Below are 19,733 nucleotides of genomic sequence, written 5' to 3'. Positions count from 1 at the left end.
AGCATCACTAAGCATTTGAGGGCCGAAAGCTATGTGGTTAGGCAATTAAGCTATGTGGGTCAACTCCTTGATCTCACTAATAATGAATTAATTGTTACAACAGTTGGCAAGAATAAATACCATACACAGTTTAGAATACGTTTAGGATTAGGGGGCTGTTTGAAAAGGTAACGTCTGGGTCTCATAGTCTTGAAGTCTAAAGTGTATTTAGGAGTGGAGTAGTGCTGAATGAACCAGTTCTGAGTTAAATGGGGAGGGGTCTTTTGTCCTAATAGAGCAGAATTCCTGAGTAGCTGCAGACACATTTGACCAATAGTGAACAGATGAGGCACCTGGCTCCCCTACAGGGCTGGTTCACTGTGCAGACTTTTATTTGAAGGGAAAAAACAAAAAACACTACACTTTTTTTTTTTTTTTTCTAAAATAAACCTTGCTTACTTAGGGCACTTTTCCCCTTTATGTCTTAAGAGAAGTATGACCCATAATATTTGTGTCATAGTATTGTCAAACAGGACAGTCCATAATATTTGTGTGGTGGGATCGTCAAACAGGATGGTGAACAATACCGAGGGTGTGGGGTGCACCTGAGGCCACCGCAGCCTTTTCTTCCCCTCCTCCTCGGGTGGCAGGTGCCTGCCCATCCAGCTATTAGCTTCCTCTGTAAGGAGCCTCATTTCTGCCTGGGTTTGGTTGGTTGTTGTCGTCCTAGCTGGAGCAGACAAGGGACAGAGGGACACAGAGCCAACCAGGTGGTGTCTGCTGCTGTTAGCCAGGGTCCCATCTGTCCGCCTCTCTAGAGAAGCCAGAGACATTCCAAGGTGTCTGCAGACTTCTTCCTGTGCCATGCCGCCTTTCTCAACTCCAGGGTGGCCTGTTTGGGTCACCCCAGGCGCTCCATCCTCCTGACCGAGGAGGGGATAAGAGAGTGGAAGGTGCTGGTGCGGACTATGGAGGAAGGTGGAGACGGTGCAGAGCCAAACAAAGCTGTGGTAGAGGGGACCAGGCCGGAGGGGGGCCTTGGTGGGGCGCTCTCAGCAGTAAGGCCGTGGAACGGCTGGCCCTCAGTCTGGATGAGACTCACAAACAGGGATTCTAGGACTTGATCTGAGAAATCACATTCTGAGGTCTGATGCCAGCATCTCCCCAGAGCCCTGAATTGATTTCATGGTCCCTGTAAAGGTGTTCTTGTCCCCTCCAGCAATGGTGAGCTTAGTTGGTGGATGTAGACAGTATGTATAAGTTGTTGCTTTGGACCTTGTCAGAGAAGATAATTCTCTACAGCGTTGTCGCCATGAAGAAAGTCAGTATATGAATTCTACTCATTCCACTCATACTGGATTATAGATCCTCTGCGAATGCTTGTCTCCTAAGAGGCATCCATGTACACTTCTGTATGAGAGTTTAAGCTAAAATCTTCTAGTTTCTGGTCCTCACGCCTTATATACCTTTCTGCTTTCTGTCATCACTCCCTGGGATTAAAGGCTCACTTTCTGGGATTAAAGGCGTGAATCACCATGCCTGGCTGTTTCCAATGTGGCCTTGAACCCACAGAGATTCAGAGGGATTTTTGCCTCTGGAATGCTAGGATTAAAGGCATGTGCTGCCACTGCCTATCCTCTATGTTTAATATTGTGACTATTCTCTTCTCTGACCCCAGATAAGTTTATTAGCTGCACAATATTTTGGGGAACACAATACCACCACATTCACCGATCTGTTGGGCTGCGTGCATAGCTATCCTGAGACTCCTGGGTACTGAACGCCATGGTTCGATGTATATTTTTGCAAACAAAAAGATACTTCAGGGGGTTGAGGTTGGCATGATCTGGGTCCTTTGTTGGCTCAACTCCCAGGCTCTGTGGGTGAGAGTACAGCACTGTACGACACCTGCCTGTGCAGCAGCTTCTTGGGTGGGTGTGTCATCCGATCACAGCCGGGGTTACCCCCACATCTGATCACAGCTGGGGTTACCCCCACATCCGATCACAGCTGGGGTTACCCCCACATCCCATTACAGCTGGGGTTACCCCCACATCTGATCACAGCCGGGGTTACCCCCATATCCCATCACAGCCAGGGTTACCCCCACATTCCATCACAGCCGGGGTTACCACCACATCCCATCACAGCCGGGGTTACCCCCACATCCCATTTCCCTCTTGGAACAGACTCTGTCTCTCCTATGTGATTATTTTCTGCTACTGTATCTCAAAGTATTTGCAAGTTGTTCTGAGCATGAAGTGAGATTTCTCCACTTTCTCTAAATTCTAGTTTCTCAAGACTTTTTGATAAAAAAAAATACCTGGAAATAATGGTGATTCTTGGGAAGTGGACTCACCCGGGTTGTAACCAGGATATGGAACAGATAGGTCTGGAAAACAGCAGCCCTCACCTCACAGGGTATCCGTGTGTCTATTTGCACGTGGAAGTCAAGTTAACTCACTGTCCGACCCGGGCAGCTGTAACAGCTTCATGGTGCGCAATGAGTGTGAGGCATGAACGCCTAGTATGTCATCCTGCTTGGAAAACATGCATCTTGGCGTGGTTTGCTCCATGCCTGGGTTTCAGACAATGATGTCAAGCTGATCCCAGGTCAGGGGAACCCTGAAACAGGGTCAGCCCCTTCCTCCTCTATTCCCAAGGATGAGGGTGGGGATGGAGGGCCTGCCAAAGAAAGCACGTGACATGGAGAAGACTTCCTTCTGGCTCAGCCAGTGTGTGAGCTGGTGTGTGTGTGTGTGTGTGTGTGTGAGCCGGTGTGTCAGCCGGTGTGTGTCAGCCGGTGTGTGTGTCAGCCGATGTGTGTGTGTCAGCCGATGTGTGTGTGTGAGCCGGTGTGTGTGTGTGTGTGTGTGTGTGTGTGTGTGTGCGGTGTGTGTGTGTGTGAATGAGCCGGTGTGTGTGTGTGAGCCGGTGTGTCAGCCGTGTGTCAGCCGGTGTGTGTGTCAGCCGATGTGTGTGTGTGAGCCGGTGTGTGTGTGTGTGTGTGTAGCTGTGTGTGTGTGTGTATGTGTGTGTGTCAGCCAGCGTGTGTCATCCGGTGTGTGTGTGTGTCAGCCGTGTGTGTGTGTGTGTGTGTGTGTGTGTGTGTGTGTGTGTGTGTGTGTCAGTCGGCGTGTGTCAGCCAGTGTGTCGGCCTTGGCCAGCTCACTGTGTTTCTCCTTGTTTAGCACCAGCGACCCCACTGGGCCTGAGCCAGGCCTTCTCCTGGTGTCGGTCGAGCCAGGCCAGTGTTGAGGGGGGGGGAGGAGTGAGCTTCCAGATAATTCTGTATTGTCTGAAGCGTCCTGAAATGCTCCATTTGAACCGTCAACACCTACAGAGCGGTGCTGTCTTGGCTGACAAAGAACTCTGAAGTCTTGTGTATTAGTCATCCTGACCCAGAACCCTTGACTGTACAAGGATTTAACTATTGCAAGAGGTCAAGTGACATTTGACTGTTAAAAGTGGAAAAACACTCCTTTGGGATGGCGTTCTAGCAGCAGTTTGTGGTCACCCTCCGCTCCCAAATACCATACTGATTTTGTAAAAGTCACGACTGATTTTCTGCTTTGAAAGCTTACCATCACCTTCTGGAATATTCTACCTGACATGACGTCACCCTTGCCAGGTTGACCTCTGCCCCTTCTCACCAGCAGAACCACAGCCGGGTTTGTTCCTAAAGCTTGTGAAACCTGGCATTTCAGCTTAGTCAAACGGACTTCTTTGAAAATCTGAGTGTCAACGGACACGAGGTTGACACCGCCTGGGGTTCTGAAACATGAAGCTGTGGACAGACCTGACTAAATTACACGGGAACAGAACCCCGCCTCCCCCTGATGTCACCAGGCTTGGGGTCACGCAGTCACCTCTCTCTTCCTTACCACCATTCTGTTAGCACTCGGAGATGTTCATCTGTTTTGGGGTTTTTGTTTTGTTTTTATTCTGGTCAAAGTTCTTCCATTAAGGAAGACATCTTCAGGATAAACTACCCTGTTGACTTGACATAGCTCTTGTTCTAGTCATTGAAATGAAGCAAAACTCGTCAAGGACCACGCCCCTCATGAGCTCCATTAAGAACTTCAATCCATGCCGGGCGGCGGTGGCGCACTTCTTTAATCCCAGCACTCGGGAGGCAGAGCCAGGCGGATCTCTGTGAGTTCAAGGCCAGCCTGGGCTACAGAGTGAGATCCAGGACAGGCACCAAAACAACACGGAGAAACCCTGTCTCAAAAACCAAAAAAAAAAAAAAAAAAAAAAAAAAAAAAAAAAAAAAAAAAAAAAAAAAGAATTTCAATCCAAGGAGCAAATGAGCAAATTACTGCCCGTGCTGCTGAACTTATTTGGGGACCGTCCTTCAGAGTTCCAGTGACCAGCTGCAGTCATTAGCACACGGTTTCAAAATGCTGCGGCACAGTTTGGTCAGGGATCTGGCAAGTGTGTCTCTAGAAAATGGAATTTATGAAGAAGGGACGAGAGTGTCCACCCGTCTTCCCACTTCCTAACACCTGTGATGAGGTGACCTCTAGGAGAGTGTAGAGGGGTCTTGTTTGCTGCATGTGCGAAGAAACTCACTGAGACTATCCTCTCCCAGGAACATTAGCACCCTTATGTGAGGGGGGCCTCCGGAAAGCCACCGCTCGGAAGCATCATTTTTCTTTCTACATAGCTCTCCGAGATTCAGGCTTGCACACCAGGTTAGAGGAACATGTTTTAGGTAGATTCTTCCAAATCTCACAGATTTTTATCATGTCAGTGATCATCGCCTCCTACACAAAGAGTTAAGAACGGAGCACTGGTTTCTACCATCTTCTCACACTAAACAGAGAGCATTCCTAAACCCACACAGCCCCAATCCAATCCCTGCCACCTGTAACTTCCCTTAAGAACCCTTAAGAGACTTCTGATTTCCTGAGGAACAAAGGTTGCTGTAGATTCGCCAGCTCCCAGCGGCCAAGAACTTCATACACTGGCCGCTGAAATCAACCCGAGTACCTTGGAGGCCCCTGGTCCTTTTCCTTCTGTTAATAAGAAGCTCTGGGCCTTTCATCTGCATAGAACTTGTAAACATCACAGAGGAAAATGGAGAGAGCAGGATCCCCCCCTCAACTCCCCCAGAGTAGCCGGAAGCTATTCATGTCTGAGGAAGTTTGTGAATGAGCAAGGGAGTTCTGACCAAATGGAGAAAGCTGCATTTGAAGACAGAGTTTCTGTCACGTGGTATGCCCTGCCCAGCATATGGCCGTCCCTCCCTCTGTGCTGGTCACTTTGCTCTGCCCTGTCTCCACCCTCCAATTTCAATGAGAGTCGAGAAATAATGAACAAATCTGGAACTGGTATTTTCTTAACAAACTGTCCATGATCAACCTGCTGGCCTCAAGATGTATTTTTAATAGCACACTGTGAGGGCCTGGGTGTGTTTGTGGTGGGGTGTCAACAGCATGGAGGACAGAAAGACAATGTCCCTTTGATAGCTTTCAGCAGAATATTAGAAGGGGTGTTGGGTAGGGAGGGCATTTTATTCTAGTTTTTCTGGACTTTCTGGATTTATTATTTTTTTCCCTATGGGTCTGTGGTATAGACACATGTACCTGTGTGGTGTGTGCCCTTGTCCATGGTGCCATGTGTGGTGTGTACCCTTGCCCGTGGTGACATGTGTGGTGTGTATCCTTGCCCATGGTGGCATGTGTGGTTTGTGCCCTTGCCCATGGTGGCATGTGTGGTGTGTGCCCTTGCCCATGGTGACATGTGTGGTGTGTGCCCATGGTGGCATGTGTGGTGTGTGCCCTTGCCCATGGTGATATGTGTGGTGTGTGCCCATGGTGGCATGTATGGTGGTGACGTGTGGAGGCTGGAGGTGGTCATCAGTTTTCCTCTATTGATCTCCTCTTTATGTTTTGAGAAGTGTATGTGCTCACCGAACTTCGAGCTCACTGATGTGGCTGGCCACCGAGCCCCACATACCCTCTCGTCTCTGCCCCCAGCACTGGGGTTGGTGTGTGTGAATGGATTCCAACTTTTCACGTGGGGGTTGGGGACCTGAACTCAGGTCTCCATGTTCTCACGCAAGCCCTTTACTGAATGATCCGTCTCCCCAGCCATACAATTGATTGTTTAACACTGAAATCCTGTGTAGAAGGACACTCCCCCAAGTTCTGAGGACACCTGGGTGAGCAGCCACCTAAAGGGGTTAAATCCCAGCTACATCTCTGGTCAGGGCCATTTCCTGAGGGCTGTGGTGCAGTCACGAGGTACACATGAAAATATATCTTCTCACCACTAGGGGCACCAATGCCCTTCCGGAGCTGTCCTGTGGCTAGGTCTCAGGCTGTGAATCCAGCTAGAAAATCCATCTTCTTCCAGAGGGGATGTGGAGGAGCAAACAGGTCTCCTGGGTGGACACCAAAGCAGTTTTGGGAGTTCTGGAGTTCACACAGAAGAGCTGGCCTCTCAGCTTGGGATCAAGGAAGCTTGCTGACCTTCCTTGGCGCCTGTGGCCGTTACACAAATCCCTGGAGAGTTTCTAGAAACAGGCTAAGCCCCCTCGAGTGTCACGGGTTGCCCTTCTCCCTGACTTACTGTGGCTCACCTGCCAGACTGTCTCCAGCAAAGGTTTGGATTTCCAATCGGAAGTTCAGCAGTAGAGCATTAGGCTTCTGTTGTAATAGATTCCCAGGGTCTAGAGAGTGTAAGCAAGCCTGGTTTGTTATCTTATGGCTTTGCTGGTCCCAGCATGATGGTGTTTTGTTGTTGGCTGTTTTTTGACTCTTTGTTCTTTGGTCTTTTGGGGGCCCACCACCCAGCTCCCAAATAAATCACACACAGAGGCTTATTGTTTGTTATGAATGCCCGGCCTTGGCTTGGCTTGTTGCTAGCCTGCTTTTCTTAATTATCCTGTCTACTGTTTATCTCTGGGCTTTCCCCATTCTCTTACTTCTGTATCTTACTTTCACTCTTACTCTGTGGCTGGCTGGGTGGCTGAGTGGCTAGCCCCTGGCGTCCTCCTCTCCTTATTCTCTCCTCCTTCTTCTGCTCTCTTTCTCTTCTATTTCTCCTCTCTCCTGCCAGCTCCACCTGTCCTTTCTCCTGCGTTGCTATTGGCCATTCAGCTCGTTATTAGACCATCAGGTGTTTTAGACAGGCATAGTAACACAGCTTCACAGAGTTAAACAAATGCAACACAAAAGAATGCAACACATCTTTGCACCATTAACCAAATGTTCCACAGCATAAACAAATGTAACACATCTTAAACTAATATTCCACAACAGCGTCTGGCTGGCATCAGAAGGGCTGGTTTCCTTTGAGGCTCTAGGAGACAGTCCACATTCTTTCTTCTCCAGCTACTGGAGGCCACTGGCTCTCCCAGACTCATGACCCGCCCCCCCCCAACACGTTAGAGCTAATAATCTCATCTCTGACTGTCCTTCCCTGGTGGAAACTTTCCTCAAACAGCCAGAGGAAGGCTGCACTTGCAGAAACCCACGTGATTAGATTGGACCATCTTTATCACGCAGGATAGCTCCTGCATCTTAAAATTCATCACGTGGGTAGTGTTCTCAGAGACCTCTCTGCCTAGCAAGGTAATGTGTTCAGAGGTCTTGTGTATTAGGATGCTGGCGTCTTTAAAGGGTCACCCCCCCCCATCTATTGTACCAGTAGATTGTCTTCCAGCTTAATTTCCCACATTTTTGTCCTTGTCAATCAATGGTAGAGAGTGGTGGCCAACTGCTTGGAAAGCCAGTTGGGGAATATTTCCCAGGCTTCTCTTGGAATTGAGGCTGGCAATGGATGCTTTCTCAGATATAAAATGGGAAAGGCAATCTGAAAGGTCTAGGTTAAGGAATGACTTCGTTTAGTACCCAGCACTCTTTCTGTTTCTACTGAACACCCCCCCCCCAAAAAAAAAAAAAAAAAAACAAGGTTTCTCTGTGTAGTTTTGGTGCCTGTCCTGGATCTCGCTCTGTAGACCAGGCTGGCCTCGAACTCACAGAGATTCACCTGGCTTTGCCTCCTGAGTGCTGGGATTAAAGGTGTGCGCCACCACCACCCGCCTGGCTTCTTATTGTCGCTATGACTCTTGCAAGTCACTTCCAATTCTCCAATGACAGGGATGAGGAAAACAATCCAGAAAGCACCACTCATCTCCGGAAGGGCGCTGGTGAAGGCAGAGGAAGGGACAGACATCTTCCCCATTTGTTAGCAGCAGGAGATGAACTGCATACCCACTAGCTGTGTCCTTTGATTCAATTTCCCGATGCGTGGCCCTGGGCAGGTTCCTCTGCCTGCGTCTTAACTTTCTCACCTATAAGTGGAAATAGCAAAAGTACCTGTAGCCACCAAGGTCCTTGTTAGGATCGACTGTTGTGATTTAAGTAGCATGCTTCAGTGAATGGGACAGAATAAGTGCCACGTATGTCCAAGTCCCTCTCATGGTCACGGTCACTGCCATCACCATCAATATTTCACAGTGTGACTGTTTAGTTCATAATCCCATCGGTAAAAGACAGGGGTGGGGGTGGGCTTCTCAGGGCCTCAGGCTTGTTCGGAGGAGATGCACCTAAGCTAGGCATCCTCTTAGGATGGAGGTGAGAGCTATAGCCCAAGGTAACCCGTGTGGCCGACACAGGTCTCCTGAGCCCCAGCTTCCTCAGAGGAGACACCTACCAGGGGGCTGCCTGTCTCTCACCCACTGCCAACAGTGTCAGGAACTCTTGCAAGCTTTTCCTACTTAGTGTGGACAGGGATTCTGGTTTAACTCAGGGAGCCCCCTGGAGGATCAAAGAGAAACGGAGGCCTTTGGGCTTTGAGAGGAGGGCCTCCTTCCCAGCCTGCTTGTGTGGTGGCCACCTGAGGGCTTGCTTCGTTGGTCCAGCTCAGCAGAAGACAGGCCCAGAGCGTGTGGGGCCGCCTGGAGAGCTGACTTCGGGTGAGCTTCTGTGCAGGCCTGGACCGTTGTCCAAGCTGTTTGTTAAGGTCCTGCCTCCTTCCTGCACCCCGCACAGGTCTCTCTCATTTGTCTGCTCACCCTCCGTGGGAGCTGATGGTCCTTGCTGTGGAGTCTGGGGCCACCTCCTCAGCATCACCGTCAGCTGTGGAATCTGAGGTGTTCTCCCATGTTCTGTGGGGGAGCGTGAAGGCCTGCTTCTGGGTGACCTAGGGGGACTTTAGTCATGCCCTCCCCTCAAAAATGAGAAACTGCCCAGGTGGTTGGGGGGAAAAGCTGTCCCAGCCTGCCTGGAACTCACAGGGGGGAGACTAACGATAAACTCAGGGTAGTTCCGGGTACACCAGCCAGCTGACCCCTGCTTGGGTTGCCCCAGTACTAACCCAAGTCACGAAGTAGACAAGCCTTTTATGAGCACTGTGTCACATCTTCCCTTGGGCTCATCAGCCCTGCTGTGGTCAAGGTGTGCACAGCTCTGCACCTGTCCTCATTGGACTCCGTATCAAAAGGTCAGGGTGACCTCTGACTTCAGTGCCAGCCCAGAGCCCCGCCTCTTGGCTTCCTGGCTAAATATTTACCTGTTTTTTTTTTTCTATTAAGGACCTTTGACTTTTCCCTCAGAGTAGGTATAGGATGGGTGACTTGTTCAGAGAGAGAAAAATCCGTTTCCCTAAGGAGGACGTGGGCTGGCATGAAAATCACACTAATTGAGGCTTGTTATGAAGTACCCTAAATTCCATAATTGTCTGTTCTGATGGGCTCAGGTTTGGGAGAAGAACGATGCTGCCGCTGATAATAGCAGTAATAGCTCTTTATTGGGCCCCAAGATGTTTAAGCATATCAGTGATTTTATCCCTGCCCCCACCCGTGTGTGTGTGTGTGTGCGCGCCTGTGCACGTATGAGGTGAGCACATGTGAATGTATGTATGCATAAGTGTGGAAGCCCGAAGTAAACCTCAGCTGGTGCCTCAGGTGCTGCCTGCCTTGTTTTTTCACATAGGATTTCTCATTGTTCTGGAACTTTCCAAATAGGCTCTCTGGCCTGCCAGGGAGTCCTAGAGAACTTTTTCTCTCTACTTCACAGAACCAGGATTGCAAGCATGAATTGTATCATGCCTAGCTTCTGAAATATGTGGGATCTAGAGGACCAAACCATGGTCCCTGTGCATTCAAAGCAAGCACTTTCCATACTGACAAAAATCTTTGTTTTTAAAGATGAGAAAATGAGCCAGGCAGCAGTGGCACACGCCTTTAATCCCAGCACTTGGGAGGCAGAGGCAGGCGGATCTCTGTGAGTTCAAGACCAACCTGGTCTACAGAGTGAGATCCAGGACAGGCACCAAAACAACACGGAGAAACCCTGTCTCAAGAGGAGGGGGGGGAGAGGGAGGGAAAGAGGGAGAAAGAGAGGAGAGAGAGATGCTCGAGGAACACAAATAAGTTGACCAAGGCTACACAGTCCTCAGCAGTAGGGCTAAAATCTCCACCCCCCCCACCCCCCGCTCTGTTCCCTCTTCCCATCGCTTTTGATTATATTTCAGAGAAACTTGGTGCTGCTTAGAAACGGAGATGCCAGGCTAGGGAGATCGATGGCTCAGCGGGTAAAGAGCTAGCCATGAAAGCAGGAGGACCTGAGTTCAGATCCCCAGCATCCATGTAAAAATATGGGTACCACAGTGCACATCTGGAACACCAGCACGGTGGGATGCAGACAGACAGATCCCAGGGGCTCAATTAGTGAGGGACCCTGTCTCAAGAAACTAATGTGGGGAAGCCATTGAGGAAGTCAGCCAGCGTCAACTTCTGACTATCACTTGTACACTTGCATGGGCAAGCCCACACACGTGTGTATGTGCACACACACACACACACACACACACACACACACATACATGGGGGGAGTAAATTAGAAACAAGTAAATTAGGATCATGAAGAGTATTGAAACTGTTTTCAGAATCACAGAACAGTCAAGATGTCTCGGATTCCAACACTGCAGCCTTGGCCGTCACCATTCCACCAGGAGCCGGGGGCTGAGGTGGCTCGGGAGGACCTTTTGACTGTCTCTCAGCCCTTTTGTTACCTTCTCTCCCACCTCCTAGTCTCCTTCCTTGTGGTAGAGGTGACCCAGCACGCCACAGTTCTTTGTAATGAACGTGTGTGGGTTTACACAGGCCCCGAAACTCACAGCTGTGGATGCAGCAGAAGGAGCAGGGAGGCCCCATGGGGTGCTCCCCAGGGGGCACTGGTCCAACCACGTCACTGCGAGCAGTCTCCCAGTCACTGTTAGGAGTCCTCTTTGCTGGCCACGGCTAGTGCCTGTGAGAATGACCAGCACAAGGGACAGACAGGGTCCCTGGCTCCACCAAGGCTTAGAGGGACCTCAGCCCTCCCTGAAAGGCCCAGCAGGACAGTCCCCACGCATCCTGAAAGGCCCCCACCCAGGAGTGGGACCATCTTTAATGTTCCACAGAGCAGACACACAGTGGGGTTCAGGGAAGATTCTTGCTCATGTGCTCTGTCTCTCTTGACCCCGTAAGTGACGCTATCCAACATGTTCCAATGTAGCAAGAAGGTCCTCAGTGGGGGCTGGCACCTCGACACCGGACTGCTCAGCCTCCGGGACTATGAGAAATGAATGTTTTGACATTCTTCATGACCCAACCTCTGGGATTCCATGACAGCAGCAGAAAACCAACCAACCCAGCTAGTTCCAGCTGGTTTTCCACCTCACTCCCTCTGAGACGACTCCGATCAGCCGAATCAAACTTCCTTCCGACCTGTACCTCTTCTGAACACCCACGGTCTCTATTAAGCCTAAAGTTCCCTTGTCCCCTGGACAAGGAACGACAACCCAGTGTTTCTCATTATCTCTCTTCAGAGGCCTGCAAAGAAGCCATATTTACCCTCTGATCCCTCCACCTCACTCCGAGTCCCTTCTAACCCCTGTAAGGGCCAGGAGACCCCTGCATCCAGGAGACATGTGGCATCCAGGTATCAGAAAAAGAACGAGGAGGACATAAACTCACCAGGTCCTCTGAAAGCAGCAGCTGCCGTCACCATGGTGGAAAATGGCAGTGTGGCTGCCCACCTGTACTGCTAGGGGAGCGGGTTCTCAACCTGTGGGTCACAAACCCCTTTAAGGGCTGCATATCAGATACACTGCATATCAAATATTTACGTCATGATTAAAACAGTAGCAAAATTACAGTTATGAAGTAGCAACAGAACAGTTTTGTGGTTGGGGGTCACACCACATGAGGAACTGGATTAAAGGGTCGCAGCGTCAGGGAGGTTGAGGACCACTGCTCTAGGGCATCAGAGAGGTTCATTTGCTTAAAAGAAAAAAAGCTTACAGGGAGCAAACATCTCTTTCCACAAATTCTGGGTAGAAAATGTGACAGATTAGTGGGGGAGGCTCTGGGTTTTGGAGGCTCTGGGGCAGAGAGGATCTGTTCACCGATGCATTGCTGGCTAGATCCTTCCTGCCCACACCTTGGGGTCCCTTGAGTAGATGCAGGCCAGGGACCAGAAGTGCTATTGCATCCAGAAGGCCAGGGTAGACACCATTTGCAAAGGAAGCTCTCTGAGAACAGGCCGGAGATGTGCCTGCTCTGATCCGAGACCTGCCATAGAAGATGCCCCCCCCCCAAATGCAACCTGAAAGGCAAACAAGAGGCCGCTCTGGCTTTTCAGTGTCTGAGTCTTTGCTGAAAACGGGGAGGGGGGGGGGAGAGAAAAAACCACTCCAATTTCTCAAGCTACTTAATTTGATTTAATCAGAAATGTGGACCTACAAAAACTTCCCCTGCAGGCTGAGAACCCTGCTGAGAAATCTCAGCCCAGAGTGCAATTAGCCAGAGAGAATTACCAACATTGGGAAATAAAACTCCGTACGCTAGAGCCTCCCAATTATGGGGACACTGTCAGTTATTCACTCGGAATATATATGTATTTATCCCATCATCTTGTCGGGTTAATGATACAAGCAAGGCGGTCCACTCCCATTATTGCTCAATAATGGACCACGGAGATGGCGTATCTTCGCCCTTATTTTTGCTGGCACATCCTCGCACTGAAGCGCATTAAAGTAATAAAATTAAGCAAGGCGTCCTTGTCCCTCCCACCATGTTCCCGTAACCCCCTCATTTACAGCAGACTGAGCTAGAAAGAAAGTTTTAGAGCAATTTAAGATGAGGCAACGTTGGATATGTAAATCCTGTTTTATTGGCACTTGGGGCAGCCAGCTAAGATGCCTAGCAGCCTTCAGTTTATGAGCTCCTCTGGGTTGGGATAATCCAATGTCAAGGCCACACGGGGGATCATGGGTAGTTAAGCATTTCTTCATTGTCTTTCTGCCATGAGCTTTGTGGCTGTGAGGATCATTCTCTCGCCTTCAGACTGGGTGTTTCGTCAGCTGCAAATCTGTTAGGGAGCCCCCCAAACTTGAGGGTTTTAAAATTGTGTGTGTGTGTGTGTGTGTGTGTGTGTGTGTGTACATGCATGTGCAAGTATGCACATGTGTTAGCACCCATGGAAGCCGAAGGTTGACCTTGGTGTCTTGTTTTGCTCTCCACTTTATTTTTCCAAGCAGGAGCTCCTGTTTTCCCTGGAGCTCGCCATGAGTCCTGGAGATCTCTCTGTCTCCATCTCCTTGGAGTGGGATTACAAGCACTGGCCACTCTGGCTTCCTTTCACACGAGTTCTGCAGATCAAACTCAGGTCCTCACGCACGCACGCACGCATAGCAAGCATTTACCAACTGAACTATCTCTGTGATAGTTAAACCCAAAGTTTTTATGAAGTTGAATGACAAAGGCAATTCTTATATTTTTTAGAAATGTACTGTTCCTGGATATTTTATATTTGTATTTCCACCAAAGGCAGCAGCTGCCAGGGTTGAGGAAGAGGGGAGGACAATCCTGAGGGAAAACATGGGCGTGAGTGTGAGAGCACCAGCAAGACAGGAGAGCAGATCCGCCTGTGTGATCCAGCTCTTCTCCAGGTGCTGTGGTGGGAGACGGTGCGGGCCAGAGAGGATTTAGGAACAGAACACATTGTCCTGTGAGCTTCAGACACACTATAGAACAGGAGGCCCATGATTCGGCGGGGCTTTGCCTCCTTCACAGTGAGCTATGACCAGGTCCAGGGGCCAAGATTGGAGGAGAACCATCACGCCACTCCACGGAACTTCTAGACGTTATTGAGCTCAGTGGAGCTATTATAAAAATAAGAGGCTTAAAAGCCGGTGAGCAAGTCAGGGCTGGCCAGACGGCACATCCCTGCGCTCTCCTCTCCCTCGTCCTCTGCCTGGTCTGACTGTGCCCAAACCTGCAACAGGAAAGGGAATGGAGAACAGGCTTCCAGGCACCAGGCGCTGGGGATTCTATGCAGCTTATCTGTGCTGCAGAACAGAGAGTGGGGGGCCAGGGCAACAATGTGGTGGGGTCCCTGCAGGGGTGCCCTCAGGTGAGTGAGGCAGGACAGTGTTTCAGGGTCACGTGCCGTGGGGTTGTGAAGAATACTGGGGGGGGGCACTGTATCACAACGGCTGCCTTGTCAGTTACTGGACCATCAAAAAAAAAAAATGTCACTGACTACCTGGGGGAGCTCCCAGATCCCAGCCTCCTAATAGGCAGAATAGCAAGTAAACGTCAGCTGCAGGAAGGGAGGCCTGGGCTTGTGTGTGTGTGGGGGGGATATAGAACCCAGGCATGGAGCTAGGGGACTCCAGATTCAGCAGTCTGCGTCAGCTGGCGACTCTTTCTGTGACTTAAGTTCGGCTTGAGTGGCTGGTACCTTTAGAAACAGAACTGTCGTCCCTTTTCCTCTTAACTCGTGGGAATATCCACTCCTGGGTGTTTGCTCCGTAATTTACCATTGATAACCCCTCCAGGTGGCGCACACACAGAGTACTCTTACTTCTCTGGGGTTGTTCGGAGCCAATTTTCCTTTCTTTTCCTTCACAACAAACAAGCAGCCGACTTCTGCCTCATGCCCTCCATATACACGGCACTGCTTTCTCCTCAGTTTTCTTCCTTCCTTCCTTCCTTCCTTTCTTTCTTTCTTCCTTCCTTTCTTTCTTTTTCTTTCTTTCTTTCCTTCCTTCCTTCTTTTTTTTCTTCTTTTTTTTTGATTTTTTTTTTTTTTTTTTTTTTTTTTGAGACAGGGTTTCTCTGTGTAACAGTCCTAGCTGTCCTGGAACTCACTCTGTAGCCCAGGCTGGCCTCAAACTCATAGGCATCCACCTGCCTCTGCCTCCCAAGTGCTGGGATTAAAGGCGTGCGCCACCACTGCCCGGATTCTTCTCAATTTTCTTATGACTCTAGTTGGCAGAAATAGACCTGAGGGGTAGAATGTGGCTATTTTTGTCATTCAAGAGTAATTTCACCAGGTGGTGGTGGCATATACCTTTAATCCCAGCACTTGGGAGGTAGAGCCATGATTATGAATCCTGGCAACTGAGCGTTAGTCTATTTCTGTTGCTATAACAAAATATCTGAGGTTGGAGAGCATATAAAGATTTAACTCACATGCATGACATTGGCTAAGAGAAAAGTCCTCCATGGCTTTGTTACCATTTACTAGGTCCTAGATTTGTTTTTTGTACAAATTTTTAAAGCAAGATTTATCTATTTTTATTTTATGTGTGTATTTGTCGGCATGTATATGGACTGTGTGCATGCAGTGCCCAGGAGGGCCAGTAGAGGGAGCCTGACCACCTGGAACTGGAGTTATAGATGGTTTCGAGCTGCTGTGTGGATGCTGAGAACTGTGACTGCTGATGTCTGTCATTGTGAGACTGGGTCAGATAAAAATCTCTTTCTTGTGCTCCCAGGCTGGTTACGACGGCGAGAGCATCGGGAACTGCCCGTTTTCTCAGCGTCTCTTTATGATCCTCTGGCTAAAGGGTGTCATATTCAATGTAACAACAGTGGACCTGAAGAGGTGAGACCAGGCTTCTGTGCCATCGAAATAACTGGACCTACTTCCCTGCAGCAAGACACCCTGTCATACACACACACACACACACACACACACACACACACACACACACACACATGCTGCGAGTCATATAATGACATGCTCATCCTTAGTCAGGAGCCTGGATGAAGACCGAGCGCTAGCCACTGGTATGGTTTATGTGGAACTCGGGGGCTACAGGAAGGAGCAGGGGTTGGGGGCCAGGGAGTGCCTGCTTTTCCTTGTTACCCAGCAGCTGTGTGCCTCCCAGAAGCCTGCCTGAGTACTGTTCCTGGCTGATAACACTGGCGAGTTAACTTTCCCACCTCTGCAGCCGGAAAGGGGGTTGCAGAGGGGTGAGTCCACCCATCATTTCTTAGTGCATTCTTCTTTGGTCTTTAGCAAGCCACCTTGTTAATTCGGGGGCCACTTTGAAATCCTCAAGGGTTGTACCTCTTAAACGGTGAGGGCACAACTAAGCCTTGGCCGTGACTCCAGATGCCCAAGACCATCCATGCCGACCGCTGTTCCCTCCTACCTAGGAAGCCTGCAGACCTTCAGAACCTGGCTCCTGGGACGAATCCTCCTTTCATGACTTTTGATGGCGAAGTCAAGACGGACGTGAATAAGATTGAGGAGTTCTTAGAGGAGAAGTTAGTTCCCCCAAGGTAGGCCTCCTAGAATAGATCCTCACGACCTTGCTGATGCGTTTCTCCTTGGTCATGCACAGTACCCCAGAGGAAACGGCCTTGAGTTAAGATGAACTCTGCTTCTGGTTTGGCTTCATTCCTGTCTCTGTGATGGAAACATCCTGACCAAAAGCAGCTTAGGGGAGGAAAAGATCTGTTTTCTCACAGTTCCAAGTCGTACTCTGTGATTGCAGGGTAGGATGTAAGCCAGCTAGCCACATCACATTCACAACCAAGAGCAGAGAGAAGTCCATGCTGATACTTGCTACTATTATTCCTGCCCGATACAGGTCCTAGGGAATGGCGCCTCCCACAGTGGACTGGATCTTCTTGTATCAATTAACAATCAAGTCATACTCACAGGCCAATCTGATCTAGACAGCTCCTCAGCTGAGGCTATCCTCTCAGGTGATTCTAGATTGTGGCCAATTGATGCTAAAACAACCATCACAGCTTCCCCTCTTTGCATCCATAATTTGGCAATCAGGATGGTATGGCAGAAGTCAGGGAGGGGGTGTTATTGTTGTGTGAATAACTGTTTCCCATGTCTGACACTAGAAGGGTGTGGACCCTTCAGGAACCTTCTAGTCAAACACCTTTACTAGACCAGGGAGGAAATTAGATCAGGAACATCTGATTGACCCCTGTGTCCTAGGATGGGTCTTCCCAGGGCTAGAGACAAGGCAGTTCTCCAAAATCATGTTTTTACTAAACCTTGAGATTCATTGTTTACTAAACTGTTCCAGGGGAGCTTGTCATTTTAATGTCTGCCCAGAGAAATATATTTTTGTTCACTGCATTATCCTAATCAGACTTTGCTCTTTTTGTGACCCTCTAATTTTAAACTCTTCAAGGTACCCCAAGCTGGGAACACAACACCCTGAATCCAACTCAGCAGGAAATGATGTTTTTGCCAAATTCTCAGCGTTTATTAAAAACACCAAGAAGGACGCAAATGAGAGTGAGTATTCCCGTTCTGGGTTCTGTCCCCACACGGTCTTCCACGTGGCTGTGGAGAGACCCTGGGCATCTGGCTCATTTCAGGGGGTACAGATGGAAGGCTGGAATTAAGGGAAATGCCCTCGTCTTTAACTCTGCTTATGACTTTGGAGAAACTGTTTCTAGAGTTTGGGAATCCAAACCACAGCACTATGGTGGGGAAACATTTCAACGTCCAGCTGTCCCCACCTGCAATGCGGGAACTGTTTAAATGGTGCTTCTGTCACTCACTCTCTGCCTCTCACAGGCTTCTCATACATGTTTAGAGGAGTGGCCGAGTTTGGGCTGGAGGGATGGCGCGGCAGTTCTGAGCACACGCCGCTCCTGAGGACGACTGGAGTTTGGTTCCCGGTCCTGATACTGGGTGGCTCATAACCACCTGTAACTCCAGATCCAGGGCACCCGAAGCACCTGCGAGGGGGTATACATACACACAGGCACAGACACAGACACAAATAAACACAAAGGTTAGATTTCAAATATCTTAAAAGCAACCAGATGAGTCCCAGAAGTAGTGCAGCTGTGTAGATGGTGCAGGGAGACCGAGTTCTCTCCGCATCTGTTCGCATCCATCTGGTCTTGCTGCTGACTGGCCCTGTCCCAGGAAGAAAGTGCAGCCTCACCTCTCTCCTCCAAGGCAGAAAAGAAAGAGGCAGCCACTTGCATGGCCTGTCTCAGACATCTCCTGCCTTTGTGTTTTAGTTTATGAGAAGAACCTGCTACGGGCCCTGAAGAAGCTGGACAGTTACTTAAACAGCCCTCTGCCAGATGAAATAGATGCCTACAGCACGGAGGACGTCACTGTGTCCCGAAGGAAGTTTCTGGATGGGGATGAGCTCACGTTGGCTGACTGTAACCTCTTACCCAAGCTCCACATCATTAAGGTTTGTCTTTGCTCCCAATGCCTGTGCTGGGTGTATGAAGGAGGCTTTGTGGTCCTTTGGTCTGACTTGTGCTCAGGCTGGACACTGAAGCAGGCCAGGAACACAGACTTGAACTGCAAACAAGCAGTCTCTGTTCAAGGCGGCTGAGCTGCAGTGTTGAGGCACATGGAACCAGGAACTCCAGGTGTTCTCATGAGATCCCTGTGAACGTGCTCCCTGCCCTATGCCCTCACTGATGTTCTCAGGGAATCCTTGGCATTTACCAGATGTGGCTTGGAGATGCTGCATTGTTGACAATTGCAGGGATAAACGTTGTTCCAGGGACAATGGAGGGGTGTCCTTTCAGCTATTAATATCATCCTTCCACTGCTAAGAGCAGCTGATACAGCTCCTGGCTTTGCCTATTTTTTATATCTATAGTTGATACCCTGTCTTTCTAGGTAGTTGAATGTGGTAGAAGAGTCAATGGTCACATACACCTAGAATTATTTGAAGGTGTTTTTTTTTTTAAATTTTTTAGATTTTAATTTTTTAATTTCAGTTCTGATGGGTCACCTGACCTAGTAAATCAGAACTTGTAGTGGCAAATCCAGGGATTCCCAGGCAGCCGGCCCCACACTTGGACTTCTGCGTGGCTTCTCTGTCCTCCCTTCTCTGTCACTTACAGGCGTCAGTTGTTAGGATCACGGCCATCACTGCTGTGTGTGTGGTCCTCAGACGTCCAAAGAAGAAGTCTGTGCCATGTACGGGGGCGGGGGAGCATCTTGATTAGTATTAAATTCTCGATAGGTTTAGAGCTGGAGCAGGAGTGTAAGGGTGGAAAAAGGAGACACACGCCAATGCCATGTTCTAAGTGTGTGTGCGATTGGCCGGTAAAATCACCCATCTGGTTCCGAGAGTCCATGGTGGGCTTACCTGTCACCCTTGGTCACTCCATGTTATAACCTCGCCTTTCTCTTCCTGGACACCTTCTTCCTGCTCTCTCCCTCTCAGCCTCTAGCTGCTTCCTTCTTCCTTCCGTGAGGTGCTTCAGGGAGATCTACTTCAGATGGACACTAGTGATTCTTTGAGTTAATGTCTTCTTTAACAGCTTTGTTAAGGTCCCAGCATCCAGAGTCTAACAAAAGCTTCTCAGTTCTCCAACACCTAAATCGGGAAGTCATTTTCCAATGAGATATGTACGCCACTGTCTTTCGGTTTAGTCCCTTTCAGGAATGGAACTTTAGTCTTTACTGTGAATGATACAGCATCAGACAGGTTTGTGCAGGATGAAG

At 49.4% G+C, this 19,733-nt stretch overlaps 1 protein-coding gene across 1 annotated transcript in view; it reads left to right on the top strand.

Moving 5' to 3' along the window:
* The window catches only part of Clic6 (chloride intracellular channel 6), a 42,175-nt gene that overhangs the window by 13,428 nt on the left and 9,014 nt on the right, over positions 1-19,733 (top strand). Inside the window, exons 2-5 of the mRNA XM_028877066.2 lie at positions 15,763-15,872; positions 16,430-16,555; positions 17,431-17,537; positions 18,278-18,459. Coding sequence (XP_028732899.1) covers positions 15,763-15,872; positions 16,430-16,555; positions 17,431-17,537; positions 18,278-18,459 — 525 coding nt within the window. The remainder of the gene's footprint in view (positions 1-15,762; positions 15,873-16,429; positions 16,556-17,430; positions 17,538-18,277; positions 18,460-19,733) is intronic.

The sequence above is a fragment of the Peromyscus leucopus genome, chromosome 12 (genome assembly GCF_004664715.2).
Source record: "Peromyscus leucopus breed LL Stock chromosome 12, UCI_PerLeu_2.1, whole genome shotgun sequence".
Classification (NCBI taxonomy): Eukaryota; Metazoa; Chordata; class Mammalia; order Rodentia; family Cricetidae; genus Peromyscus; species Peromyscus leucopus.
This window is presented reverse-complemented; position numbering and strand designations above follow the sequence as displayed.